General features: G+C 38.3%; 1 protein-coding gene across 1 annotated transcript; it reads right to left on the bottom strand.

Moving 5' to 3' along the window:
- Positions 1-67: 67 nt before the first annotated feature.
- Positions 68-3,310, bottom strand: LOC118807654 (membrane-spanning 4-domains subfamily A member 15-like). The gene is made up of 5 exons (XM_036569689.1): positions 3,271-3,310; positions 2,493-2,645; positions 2,258-2,368; positions 784-894; positions 68-124 (listed from the first exon to the last, which is right to left on the bottom strand). The coding sequence occupies exons 2-5, from the start codon at positions 2,622-2,624 to the stop codon at positions 68-70; spliced, it is 411 nt and encodes a 136-aa protein (XP_036425582.1). The 5' UTR covers positions 2,625-2,645; positions 3,271-3,310.
- Positions 3,311-11,948: the final 8,638 nt, after the last annotated feature.

Raw genomic sequence — 11,948 nt, 5'->3', positions numbered from 1 at the left:
GAACAGAGATGAACTTAGAACTTAACAACATTGAATTTAGAACTTAACAGGTATAATTTATGGTGAGTTAAGCGTTTTCCTCAGCCAGATTGTGTGTTTCAGGATTGCTGATAATAAACACGGCCTGTAAAAGAAAGAACATCTCATCATCATTCAGTCATCAGATCACATTCACTCACATTACAGTGCACTCAGATCAGTGATAAATAATCATTAAATAATGTGTGGCTGCTCACTTACAGCACTAAATGAAGAAAAGTTAAATATCTGACAGCACGTAGTGTTACGTGAACAAAAGAACAACAGACATTCACACTGTATTTATTTCATATTATGTAGTATATATTGGAGGCAGCATCTTACTGACCGGCGCTCCAGCGCAGCAGGCTACAAGAAACCACTGCAGATTTGGAAACCTGTGCAGGTGGCTTTGCAGGCGGATACAGAAGTGCAGATGGAGACAATGAACTAAAGCACAGAGAAAACCAGCAGCACTCCACTGATTCCACGTGACATTCTCCAAACACCATAAGACTATAAATTGCACAAAAGATTTTATTCCATTCCAGGGACCCTCCTTGAGGAAAAGCAGGGCCAACTGACAGGTAGCCTAATTGTTTTATCTGAAACAATAGGTAAATGCTGTTTCCTGATGGACGCTCTAATAAACCAAATGCTAGAAAAACAGAGAAGCATCAAACCTAGTCAGAAAATCAGCTCTGTTTTAGTAAAGGGAATTAAAAAAAACATGACAGCAGTTAAAAGTCCTCAGATTTCCCTCACCTGATAGGTAAAGTGGTAATATAAATAAGGAGTCATGTCGATAGACAGCAGAACGATGGCTACTCCTGCAGCCACAGCACTGATTATATTCATCACCAGGGAACTTCTCACCTACACAAGAGGAGAAACAGAACAGTTCATAGAGCAGCACTGTTTATCACCCTCCTCTACCTCATTCATCACTGGTCAGTTCTTGACCACAAGACCACTGTTGTCTGGTTATTATTGGGGTGGTGGTCCTTTCTCAGCACAGCACTGAGTCTGACATGGTAGTGTGTGTGGTGCTGGTACGAGTATATCATGTACATCAGTGCCACTGCTAGGCTAAGAGTGGACCAGCACCTCTGTGGTCAGAGCTGACCATTGATGAAGGACTAGAGAGTGGCCAAGAAAAACTGTATCAACAGATGAGTTACAGTCTCTGCTGCCAGATCTCTCACACCCCTCCTGGTTTATAATGGTGTAAATATATAGATGTATATGTGGTGTAAATTTTGAGATGGCCTTCATGCCTGTTTATCTATATTTGCTAGAGGTGTGAATCTCAGGCTGCCTCACAGTTCTGTTTTTGTTCCAGGGTGCCAAGATAAAATTCTAAAGTTACTCTCGATACAACTTCACGTTTATTTCTATACACTACACTTTGATATTTTGTATCATATCGTGATAAGGGGTACTGAAACAACCAAAAAAAAAAGGAACTTTACAGAAGAAGGAAAAAAGTGTTCTTAAAGTTTAATAGATGTTAATAAAGTAATCAACTATTCCATGTAATTTTGGAACATTTCTGTTGGTTGATCCATAATGATTTTCCAAGTAGAAATTTGTATGCGCACCTCATGTGGTGCAGTAATCACTTTGGTTTAAAATGTGCTTCGCTTGTATGCAAGCACAGGTATGCAAAAGTTTGGCCTCCCCTAATCAAATTACATGTGTTGTTGATTTCTACAGAAATTCTTCACTAAACTTCACTTCGCTGTAGAGGATGTGTAAACTTATTTTTTATTAGAAGGTCAAAAAAAAACATGTAATCTAAATGTGGGTGTTCAAACTTTAGCCATGCTCTCATGGAAATAAAAAGTCCACCAAATGACATGGTGACAGGGCATTTTGTTGGCTTATTAAAACTATTCCATTTTACCATTAACTCTTTTATTGTAATAACTAATTATGTCATTAATGTTAGTCTGTTAACCTGAGGCAACATCAGGCAATAGCGGGTTAATTTAGGGTCTTGACTTAAACAATACAACACTGTATGATATTCAAATGAAAGTGCTCAGGAAAATGTTTCACCTCAGTTACTACTTAATAACTTTACTTTTTATCAAGTATTAAACAACCAATTAAATACCAGCTACTAGCTGGATAGGCCTAATAAGAGTTTTACAAGGGCATTATAATATCCCCCTATAATTTTTATACAAGTAAGAATCAAAGCATCCAGGGCCAGAAAAACACAAAGTGGACATACGATCATTGATCCCCAGCGGCTGATGTCACTGCAGCCGGACACAGTGTTAAAGTGGACTGCTGACACAATCCCAAACAAATAGGTCACAATCCCAATCAGTATCTGGACAGTCTGTGGAGAACAAGACGAGGTGTTCAGAGACAATCTTATTTGTATTTGTATGTCTTTAACAAACAAAATCATTCTTGTTTGTATCTGTATTTTCATACCAGAGCTGTTAAGGTACCCCTCTTACCCCCAGTGCTTTTGGCTCTCTGAGAGTGGAAACTTCCTGGAGCCCCCCTGGAGCTGTTTGTGGTGGGATCACATGGATGAAGATGGTGAAGCCGCTTCCTACGTTTTCAACAGGTATAACATGGCTGGCCATCCTGAACACAAGCTGTTGAAGCTGTTAATGATCAAAAGTGAATGAATGAATGAATTAATGATTTTTATTGTATTGATTGTATCTTGTGATGACGGATGGACAAATGGAAATAAAAGTCAATACAATCAAACAAAATTTAGTCAAATGTAGTGATCTAATCTAATCTTACAATCCAGTTGTTTTCATTTTTCCTCAGAAAAACTGTGAAATGAGTAAATTTTTCAATAATATATGTAATGCATGAAAATGGCAAATTCACAATTAAAAATTTATATATATATATATATTGTATGGTTCAATTTGTACCTATGCCAATTGTATAAAACTTCATCTCAGCAGTTAGTGTTAGTAAAAACACTGTTTATCATTAGAATAAATACATTGCAGGAAAATAATCACTGCTATCATTAAAGTAGCTGAGATATTATGAGTGGGTTCCTGACGTCTCTCTGCACTCAAGTCATCACATGGATTTCAATTCCATCAGCAGAGCAAATTAGTAAGCTGATTATATTTTACCATGAACACACACACACACACACACACACGCACACACAAGCAAAAGCAGTTTGGCAATAGAAATGTTTTTCATCTTTTGAATAATATTAGAATCAAACCAAATAGAGAGAAACAAAACACTATTTACCTGATGATGAACTCTGTTACTGTTAGCTCAGGGATCTTTATCTACAGGAAACCACTGCAGATTTGGAAACCAACTACAGAGCTGTTTTTTGTGGGCGGGGTTGTGGCTAACTGATCTAAATGCCCCATGCCTTGTCTTATCTTCTATGTCCTTTCTTTGGTCTGGTTTTGCAACTGAACCCTTTTTTATTTTTTGAATTGTATCTTTCTATGTACATCATAGGATCATAGGATCTTCACTTCTGAATTCAGTTGCATATAAAAGCTTTAACATATTGCAACTGTACATTGTACATATGCAAAAGGTTTGAACGACATGTTGATAAAATATGGCATGTTTCTGCAAATTTTACCACACATTTTATTATTTTTTGGGGGGTGGGGGGGTTCCCACCAATTTTCTCCCCAGTGTAGTCATTTCCAGTTCCACCCATTTCGTTACGTCTCCCCCAGTCACACACTGATATTTGTTTTTTTCGACCGCAACAATATACAACAGGTACAGTGTTAGATATGAGCAGTGAATTCACAGCACTGTGAAGAAAATGATCTGTAAAGCTGTTCATCTGGGCATGCTATTCTAAGATAACATTAGAATATATACAAATAAACATAAATACAATAAAACATGCTGTTTTAGTAAAGTTATGAATGTGTTGGGAGAAAACAATAAGAGGAACACAGGTTTGGTTCCTCAATGACTTGTTTATTTGTTTATTTGTATTCATTCTAATGTTGTGTTATAAAAATTTAGGACAAAATATAATTTAGAACTTAACAGAGATAAATTTAGAAGCTAACACTGTCAAGCCTCCCGCTGAGGACGCCTCCTCTGCCTGTTCCCTTTTCCCCTGCAGGATCACTTGAGTCTATGAACTGTCTAGAGGACTCCAACTCCCATGAGTCAATGGGAGATCATATGACTCTTCTCACATGGCCATCTACACTATATTGCCAAAAGTATTCGCTCGTCTGCCTTCACACGCATATGAACTTGAGTGACATCCCATTCTTAATCCATAGGGTTTAATATGAGGTTGGCCCACCCTTTGCAGCTATAACAGCTTCAGCTCTTCTGGGAAAGCTTTCTACAAGGTTTAGGAGTGTGTTTATAGTAATTTTTGACCATTCTTCCAGAAGCGCATTTGTGAGGTCAGATACTGATGTTGAACGAGAAGGCCTGGCTCACACTCTTCGCTCTAATTCATCCCAAACGAGTTCTAACAGGTTGAGGTCAGGACTCTGTGCAGACCAGTCAAGTTCTTCCATACCAAACTCACTCATCCATGTCTTTATGGACCTTGCTTTGTGCACTGGTGTGCAGTCATGTTGGAACAGGAAGGGGTCATGCCCAAACTGTTCCCACAAAGTTGGGAGCATGAAATTGTCCAAAATTGATTGGTTTGCTGAAGCATTAAGGGTTCCTTTCACTGGAACTAAGGGGCCGAGCCCAACTCCTGAAAAACAACCCCACACCATAATCCCCCCTCCACCAAACTTTACACTTGGCACAATGCAGTCAGACAAACACCGTTCTCCTGGCAACTGCCAAACCCAGACTCGTCCATCGGATTGCCAGACGGAGAAGCGTGATTAGTCACTCCAGAGAACACGTCTCCACTGCTCTAGAGTCCAGTGGCGGCATGCTTTACGCCACTGCATTCAACACTTTGCATTGCGCTTGGTGATGTAAGGCTTGGATGCAGCTGCTCGGCCATGGAAACCCATTCCATTAAGCTCTCTATGCTGTTCTTGAGCTAATCTGAAGGCCACATGAAGTTTGGAGGTCTGTAGCGATTGACTCTGCAGACAGTTGGTGACCTCTGCGCACTATGCGCCTCAGCATCCGCTGACCCCGCTAATATTGCAATCCAGTTGAAGTCTTAACCTGTGCTCAGCAAAACTCTGTGAAATGAGTAAATGATGTTTGAATAGTACGTGCAATGCACATGAATGGAGAATTCACAACTAAAAATTTTACATGTACTAGCCAGGTGATATACATACATACATACATACCTTACTGTACAATTTACACCTAAGAGAACTGTATAAAACATCATCTTAGCAGTTAGTGTGTTTTTGCTAGTAAAACACTATATGTCATTAGAATAAATACAAATAAACGTTATTGCAGGAAAATAACTGTTTTCATGAAAGTAGTTAATACCTTGTGAGTTCATAAGAGGAACAACAAATATCTGTGTCACCGGAAGACATGCCATAAACAAACAAACAAACAAACAGAGAAGCATCCATCCATGTACACAGGATTAGTCCATGTATCATATCATGTCACCTATAATATAATGTTTTGTACTGTAGCATCAGCAGTAGAAGAAACACCGAGGAGGCCATGTTTCTGCTGCAAGCAGTGCTCTTTGTTAAACACACCAGCAGGAAGGCATATACAGAGCACTGAAACCTTGGGGGAAGTCACCACTAGCCACACACTTCACCCTGATGGTGACTCCCTGCTTACATGCAAAACACACTGACAACCCACATCCCATTTGTGCTTTGTGTGTGAAAATAAAATGAACATGTATGCTCATTATGCGTATACATATTGTCTGTCGTCCTTCTATTACATGTGCACTCATGTCTTTGTCTTAATGTTTAGGCAGAGAGCTGGGGCTCCCTGGCAGTGTGGCTTTCATTCCCCATGGGAGAAGCTGCCACCTTGGAAGCAACTGAACACCAGCACAAGTGCCAGTGGAGGATCCCTGGGGGCCTTGGGTGGTGCACATGAGCAGCACCCTCGCTGACATTAACAATGCAGTGAACAACAGAGAAAGTGGAAGGCGGCTGAGAGAAGTGCCGCCGCTGCTGCTGCTGTTGCCCCCAGTAGCTCCAGACTTGATGGTGTGAGCTGTGACTTGCTGAGTGCAGTGCATGTAGCGGCTGGCAAGGGGCACTTCCACATGGGCAAGACCAGTACTCAACAAAAAAGAGACTGCATTAGACCAGGAGAGAGGACTGGAGGCCCTCGTTGTGGAGGAGTGGCTTTTGGACGGGGCCAGGATGGTAGAAAGGCTTGTTCATTAGAGATGAGTATTAGGTCTCTAATGAACAAGTCCTATTTCATTAATACTTTTATTACAGCCCATGGGCTTGATTTTATGCTTTTAGACCCTGGGCTACTCAGATATGCCATTATTTGACATGTAAATGCTCACAGAAATGTGATATCTTGATGAATTGGGCTGATTTTTGATCAAAAATTTACCTAGCGCCTGCTAAGTTTGTAATTTTTTGGCTTATAGAGATCTTGAAAACAAGTTGCACCTCAGATAGCTTTTTTTCAGAAATTGTTAGTCTGGAGTTTCTGTGAGCTGAAAGAGAAATAGTTTTGATGGCCAGGTGCAATACCTGCCCTTGTCACCAGAGGTCAGCCTCACCTGAGTACTGACTTGCTTCCTAGTAACACTTAACCTCTCTTACCTGCAGCTCATTTACCTCCCTCTATAAGGACCTTCACTAACGCTGGATCTCTGTGAAGTATTGCCAGTTCATCTGCATACCAAGCCTTGTTTCTTCATGACTGTTGGATTTTTTTTGGATTACCTGGACCTTTTGCTGAACTCCTTGACTCTGCTTTTTAGAACTCCCTTTTGGTACCTTTGCTGTGTTGTGATTCTTTCTGGTTTTTTGACTTTTTGTGATCTTTATACTGTGTTTTTGGGTAAACAGGAATTATGGATTCAAATTCATCTGGAGAGTCTTCCTTACAATTGGTTATTATGAGTAAAAATAAAGATTTAGCATAAGGTGGATATGTTTTTTTTATTGATCTTCTGTCCTCTTGGATTCATGCTCAGTGCTAAAACTCTGATACACAGCAAGACAGGCTTTATTTTTAATTACAAATGGAGTTGCATATTTAATATCAGATATTTTAATACTCAAAATCAAAGTAAACTGAAAGACAGAGCTAGTCATAAGTTAACACTCAAATTTTGGTACACATTTTGTTTTGGCCAGCCTCTAGCCCTTAATGAACGGTCAGTTTCTGAGCACAGAGCTGCTAGTGTCTGCATATTTTTGTGTGGTGGTCCACTCTTGACACAGCAGTGATACTGATATGTGTAACAACCCCAGCAACACCACTGTGTCTGATACACTTATACCAGCACCACACACACTACCATGTCAGTGTCACTGCTGTGCTGAGAATAGACCACCACCCAAATGATACCTGCTCTGTGGTGATCCTGTGGGGGTCCTGACCATTAAAGAACAGGGTGAAAGGGGGCTAACAAAGTATGCAGAGAAACGAATGGACTACAGTCTGTAATTGTTGAGCTACAAAGTGCTCCTATATGGTCAGTGGAGCTGATAAAATGGATAACGAGTGTAGAAACAAAGAGGTGGTTTTAGTGAAGTGGTCAGTCAGTGTACACTGTAAAACTGAAAGGACACATAAAGCACCTTTTGGGGTTCCTCAGCTTGACACAATGGCAGAACATTTAGGGAGCCTCCAGGAACCTTTTTAAAGGGCAGTTTTCAGTGATTTATGAGGTTCAGCTTTATCCAGCATAGCCTGTGAACTCTCTGCATGGTTCACAGAGCCATTTTTAAAATGCCACGTTCTTCAAGGAACTCTAATTTATTTTGAAGTTTGAGGTCTACTACTGACCAGCATCAGCAAACCTTTTGGTTACTCAAGCAACCTGCTGGAATACAAAAACATCTAGCGTTCTCAAAATAGGCCCTTTTAGGATTATAGGTTCTACTAAGAACCACCAAAGGTGTTTGAAGGCTCACTCAAAAGAAGACAGTTCCTCCAGGAACTGCTTGATGCAACATTCTGCAAGAGCTTGTAGACTATCAAGGGTTCCTCATTATATGTTGTTCCTCATTTTATAATGATTAAAGGACATTTAATTTTTACAGTGTAGTGGAGCTATAAGGAGTGAGATCTTGATAAAGTGTCCAGTGAGTAGAAACACAAGGTAGGTGTTTCTAGTAAAGTGGCCAGTGAGTGGATGTACAAGATAGGTGTTTCTAATAAAGTGGCCAGTGAGTGGAAACACAAGGTAGGTGTTTCTAATAACGTGGCCAATGAAAATTAAATTTAATGGTCAGCTCTTGTGCTGCTATCCTGTAAACTTTGTGATGTGCTTTTGTGTTTCTCTCCTTATGTAGGTGAAAGGCTACCTGGTGATGGATGTGTTCAGTGCTGTATCTGCAGGAGTAGCCATGATTCTGCTGTCTATTGACAAATCTGGTCCTCTAGATTTCCCCAGTTACATGTTACAATGATAATCCATATCGAGAAGGGAATCTGTGTGCCGCTTCCGTCATGTTTTTGGTTTGTATTTCTTTAATAAACATACACTAGAGCTGTCTACTTTGAGACGGAGGGACGTTTGACATGCATAATGTCTAACCACAGATATTTGATTCTGTTTAAATATTTATGATAAACTGTCATGTATGCCACTCTGTGGATTGTTTCAGGTGTATATTTCAGCTTGTTTGTTTTTGTATACTCCCATGCCAATAAATAAATAAATAAATAAAAATGAGCCAAAATAGCAAAAAAAGACCAAAATAGCAAAAGCTTTTAATCATCTTAACAACAAATCATTAGTCAATAAATTAGCAAGAATTAAACAAATAAATGCAGTAAGTTAGTGTGGGAGGGCTTTTCTCTTTGATTTCTTTAAAAGTTGAAGTCTTACAGACAGTCATTACTGTTCCACTCAGCATTGACGGCTTCAAACAGCTGAAAAACATTCTCTAGCTAGTTTGTGTTTAATGTGAGATGAAATATTTTACTATAGGGTTTAAATCTGGACTCTGACCAGCCAAAACCCATCAATAAAAGCCATAAGTATTTTGGCCTTGGTCTATTTTTCATATCAGTGTAGAATTGGGAGCATTTTGATTTTTGCACAATAACCAGCACATGACCATAATTTTATACAGTTGTCCAGCAAGCTGAACTATGCTTTGGTTTTAGTCCAGTTTAGAATCCACCACATCTGCCTGCTGATGACTAAATCTATTTTTGTCTCCTCAAGTAATATAATTAACTGAGAACTAAATAATCTTTTCTGAGATTGACTGAGAAAGGAAGGGTGGACTGCTACATCCACATGCCGTGCCTTCGCCTCAGCTTTTAAGAGTAACAATCTTTCATATTGATAAGATATGAAGCAATAATCCTTGTTAAAAGAATACAGGGATAAACTTTACATGTATATATCCTGAAAACAATGTTCATCAATAGATAGGTAAGGTGAATTGTCAGACCTTCCACCAGGGGACGCCCCAAGACCTCTGCCACAATTGAAACTCTGTTGTAAAGTGCATTAGTTAATCAGAAATTACAGTTGTGCTGACAAACATGTAAAATATCTCAATAACTAGATTTGAAGTGCTTTATTAAAAATTCATTAAAACTTTTTAACCCTCCTTCTATCCTTGGGATCAATTTGACACCAGCAATTTAAACCTGCAGGAAATGTCAGAGTTCTGGTAGGAATTCTGTTCTCCCTTCCCCCATGTGGTGTGAACTATCTGTGGTTCTCGCTCTACTACAAGTGGTTATGTTAGGTTAGCGCCCTAAAGCAGAGGGACGTTTTTGAAGATTATAAAATTGCATGTTATAGTGACCTCAGTATCATCTAAAACAACCAAAACAAAAATGTGGAAAAAAATTATATTTTTTATGTTTTATACAGTTAAAACAACCTGGGATTAAACTAACCCCAAAGAACACTGATGATGTGTACAAAATGTGTAGGATGTTGAAAACATATCATGTTCATTTTACCCAGTTTTTCCCATTAAATCAGGAAAAGTCATTAAATATGAAGCAAAAATGATGTGAACCATTTGTTTTGAGATGTTAACCATTGACTGGGGTCAAAGACAGAATGCCGTGATCTTCACAAAAAGTTTACTGAACTGCTGCACATAAATGTGTACACGCAGATATGCGGATAGCCAATTTTCTTTTTTGGTAGGTGTGTAAAATCAGATGAATTTAACTGTTCATGTTCATGATTCATGTTCAACTATGAATAATTGGAAAGGCTACAGAGAACCGATGAAACATTCAGCTGGCTTCACTACATCCCTCGTCTCCTCCACTTATGTGAATTTGCATTGTTTTCCATATGATTTAATATATTAGTTGTTTTCTTTAGTGTCATTTGTGAGCATTCATACATTTTTGATTCACATTCATTCATCATGTTTACATACTTGTCCAAAAGGTACAGTCTTAAGAGTAAAGATGCCTCATTGAATTTTTGAAAAAGCCTACGTCAGATTTATGATGTTTTCTTTAACCACAGACCTGTTCTCACCTTTGTGCTCTTGATTGTGTGTAGATTCTGTTCTTACCTAAAACAAATCTCAAATAAGAAGGCATTGGTGAAAGTCAGAATCTTCATAAAAACTGCGTAAGTAGGTTTTAAGAAGAAATTTCAGTAACACTTTCTATGAATGTCACCTTTGTAAGCATCTATAAACACATTTATAACATGTTATAATGCCTTCATACGGCATTATAAACATGATTATAAACATTTATAAAAATGAATTACACTGGATTACACTTTATAGCCATGTTTATTATACATTATGAATTGTTAATATAATGCATTACATGTTGATAACATGTTATACTGTCAGTGCCAAAGAAGTCAGTCCCAGCTTGGAGACTGCAAAGTAAAGACAAATACCAAGCTAATGGTGGTGTACACTAGTTTAAACTCTGACATTTGAAGCCTGTAATGAGCTTTATTGTGTATGTTTTAGTGTTTCAGTAAATTCTTCAGTAAATACTTCAACTTGAAGCCTCACACTTAACACTGGAGGAGGCTTTAGTACAGTACGCTTCACTTTACTTAGAGCAGACAAATACGACTTATGAGCTCTTATAATTTGTTATGAACAGTACTTATAATGTATTATGTTAACAATTCATAATGCATAATAAGCATGGGTATAATGTATAATGCATTTTTATAAATATTTATAGCCTTGTTTATAATGCCTTATGAATGCATTATAACATGTTATGAATGTGTTTATAGATGCTTACAAAGATGACATTCATAGAAAGTGTTACCGAAATTTCTTCTTAAGAACGGTTGGTCAGTGAGGCCCCATGATTGTAAATGAGATGTTTTAGAGTTAAGAGCCTTCTTTTAAAGAATTTCCACATAATAGAAAAAGTCAGCACAGATTCTTACTGTTTTCAAGTACCATATCAAGCGAATCATTTCTGTACAGGAGCTGTATTTCGAGTTACCTTTATTAAGAGTGTACAATGTTACAATTAAAGAAGACTCTATTCTCATGACATTTTCTTTCCATTACAGGTGCTGTCTCTCATCAACAATCTTGAACTGAACAATCCAGAAGGAGAAAATGCTTGACTCTCTTTGAATCCTTTCCTCTGAATGCTTTTTTGATGCTGAGTGTCGTGCGTTGGGTGGGAAAAAGCTGTAGAACATCTGCTCTGCATTGTTTTGTTACTGTGTGATCCACCAGACTCTGTATGTTCATCTGAATCTCTGAATTATGTCATGAAATCCTGAAAGAAAGTGCTTAATACATTCACATTTGTATATGTAACAACCTGATTGGTACATACATTGGTACTTATTAATACATAAATTACAAGTGTTTCTAGGCTTATTAGCTGCTCATGCAAAA

The sequence above is a fragment of the Colossoma macropomum genome, unplaced genomic scaffold (assembly GCF_904425465.1).
Source record: "Colossoma macropomum unplaced genomic scaffold, Colossoma_macropomum, whole genome shotgun sequence".
In the NCBI taxonomy this organism is placed as follows: domain Eukaryota; kingdom Metazoa; phylum Chordata; class Actinopteri; order Characiformes; family Serrasalmidae; genus Colossoma; species Colossoma macropomum.
The sequence above is the reverse complement of the archived record's forward strand: the minus strand, read 5'-3'. Positions and strand labels throughout refer to the sequence as shown.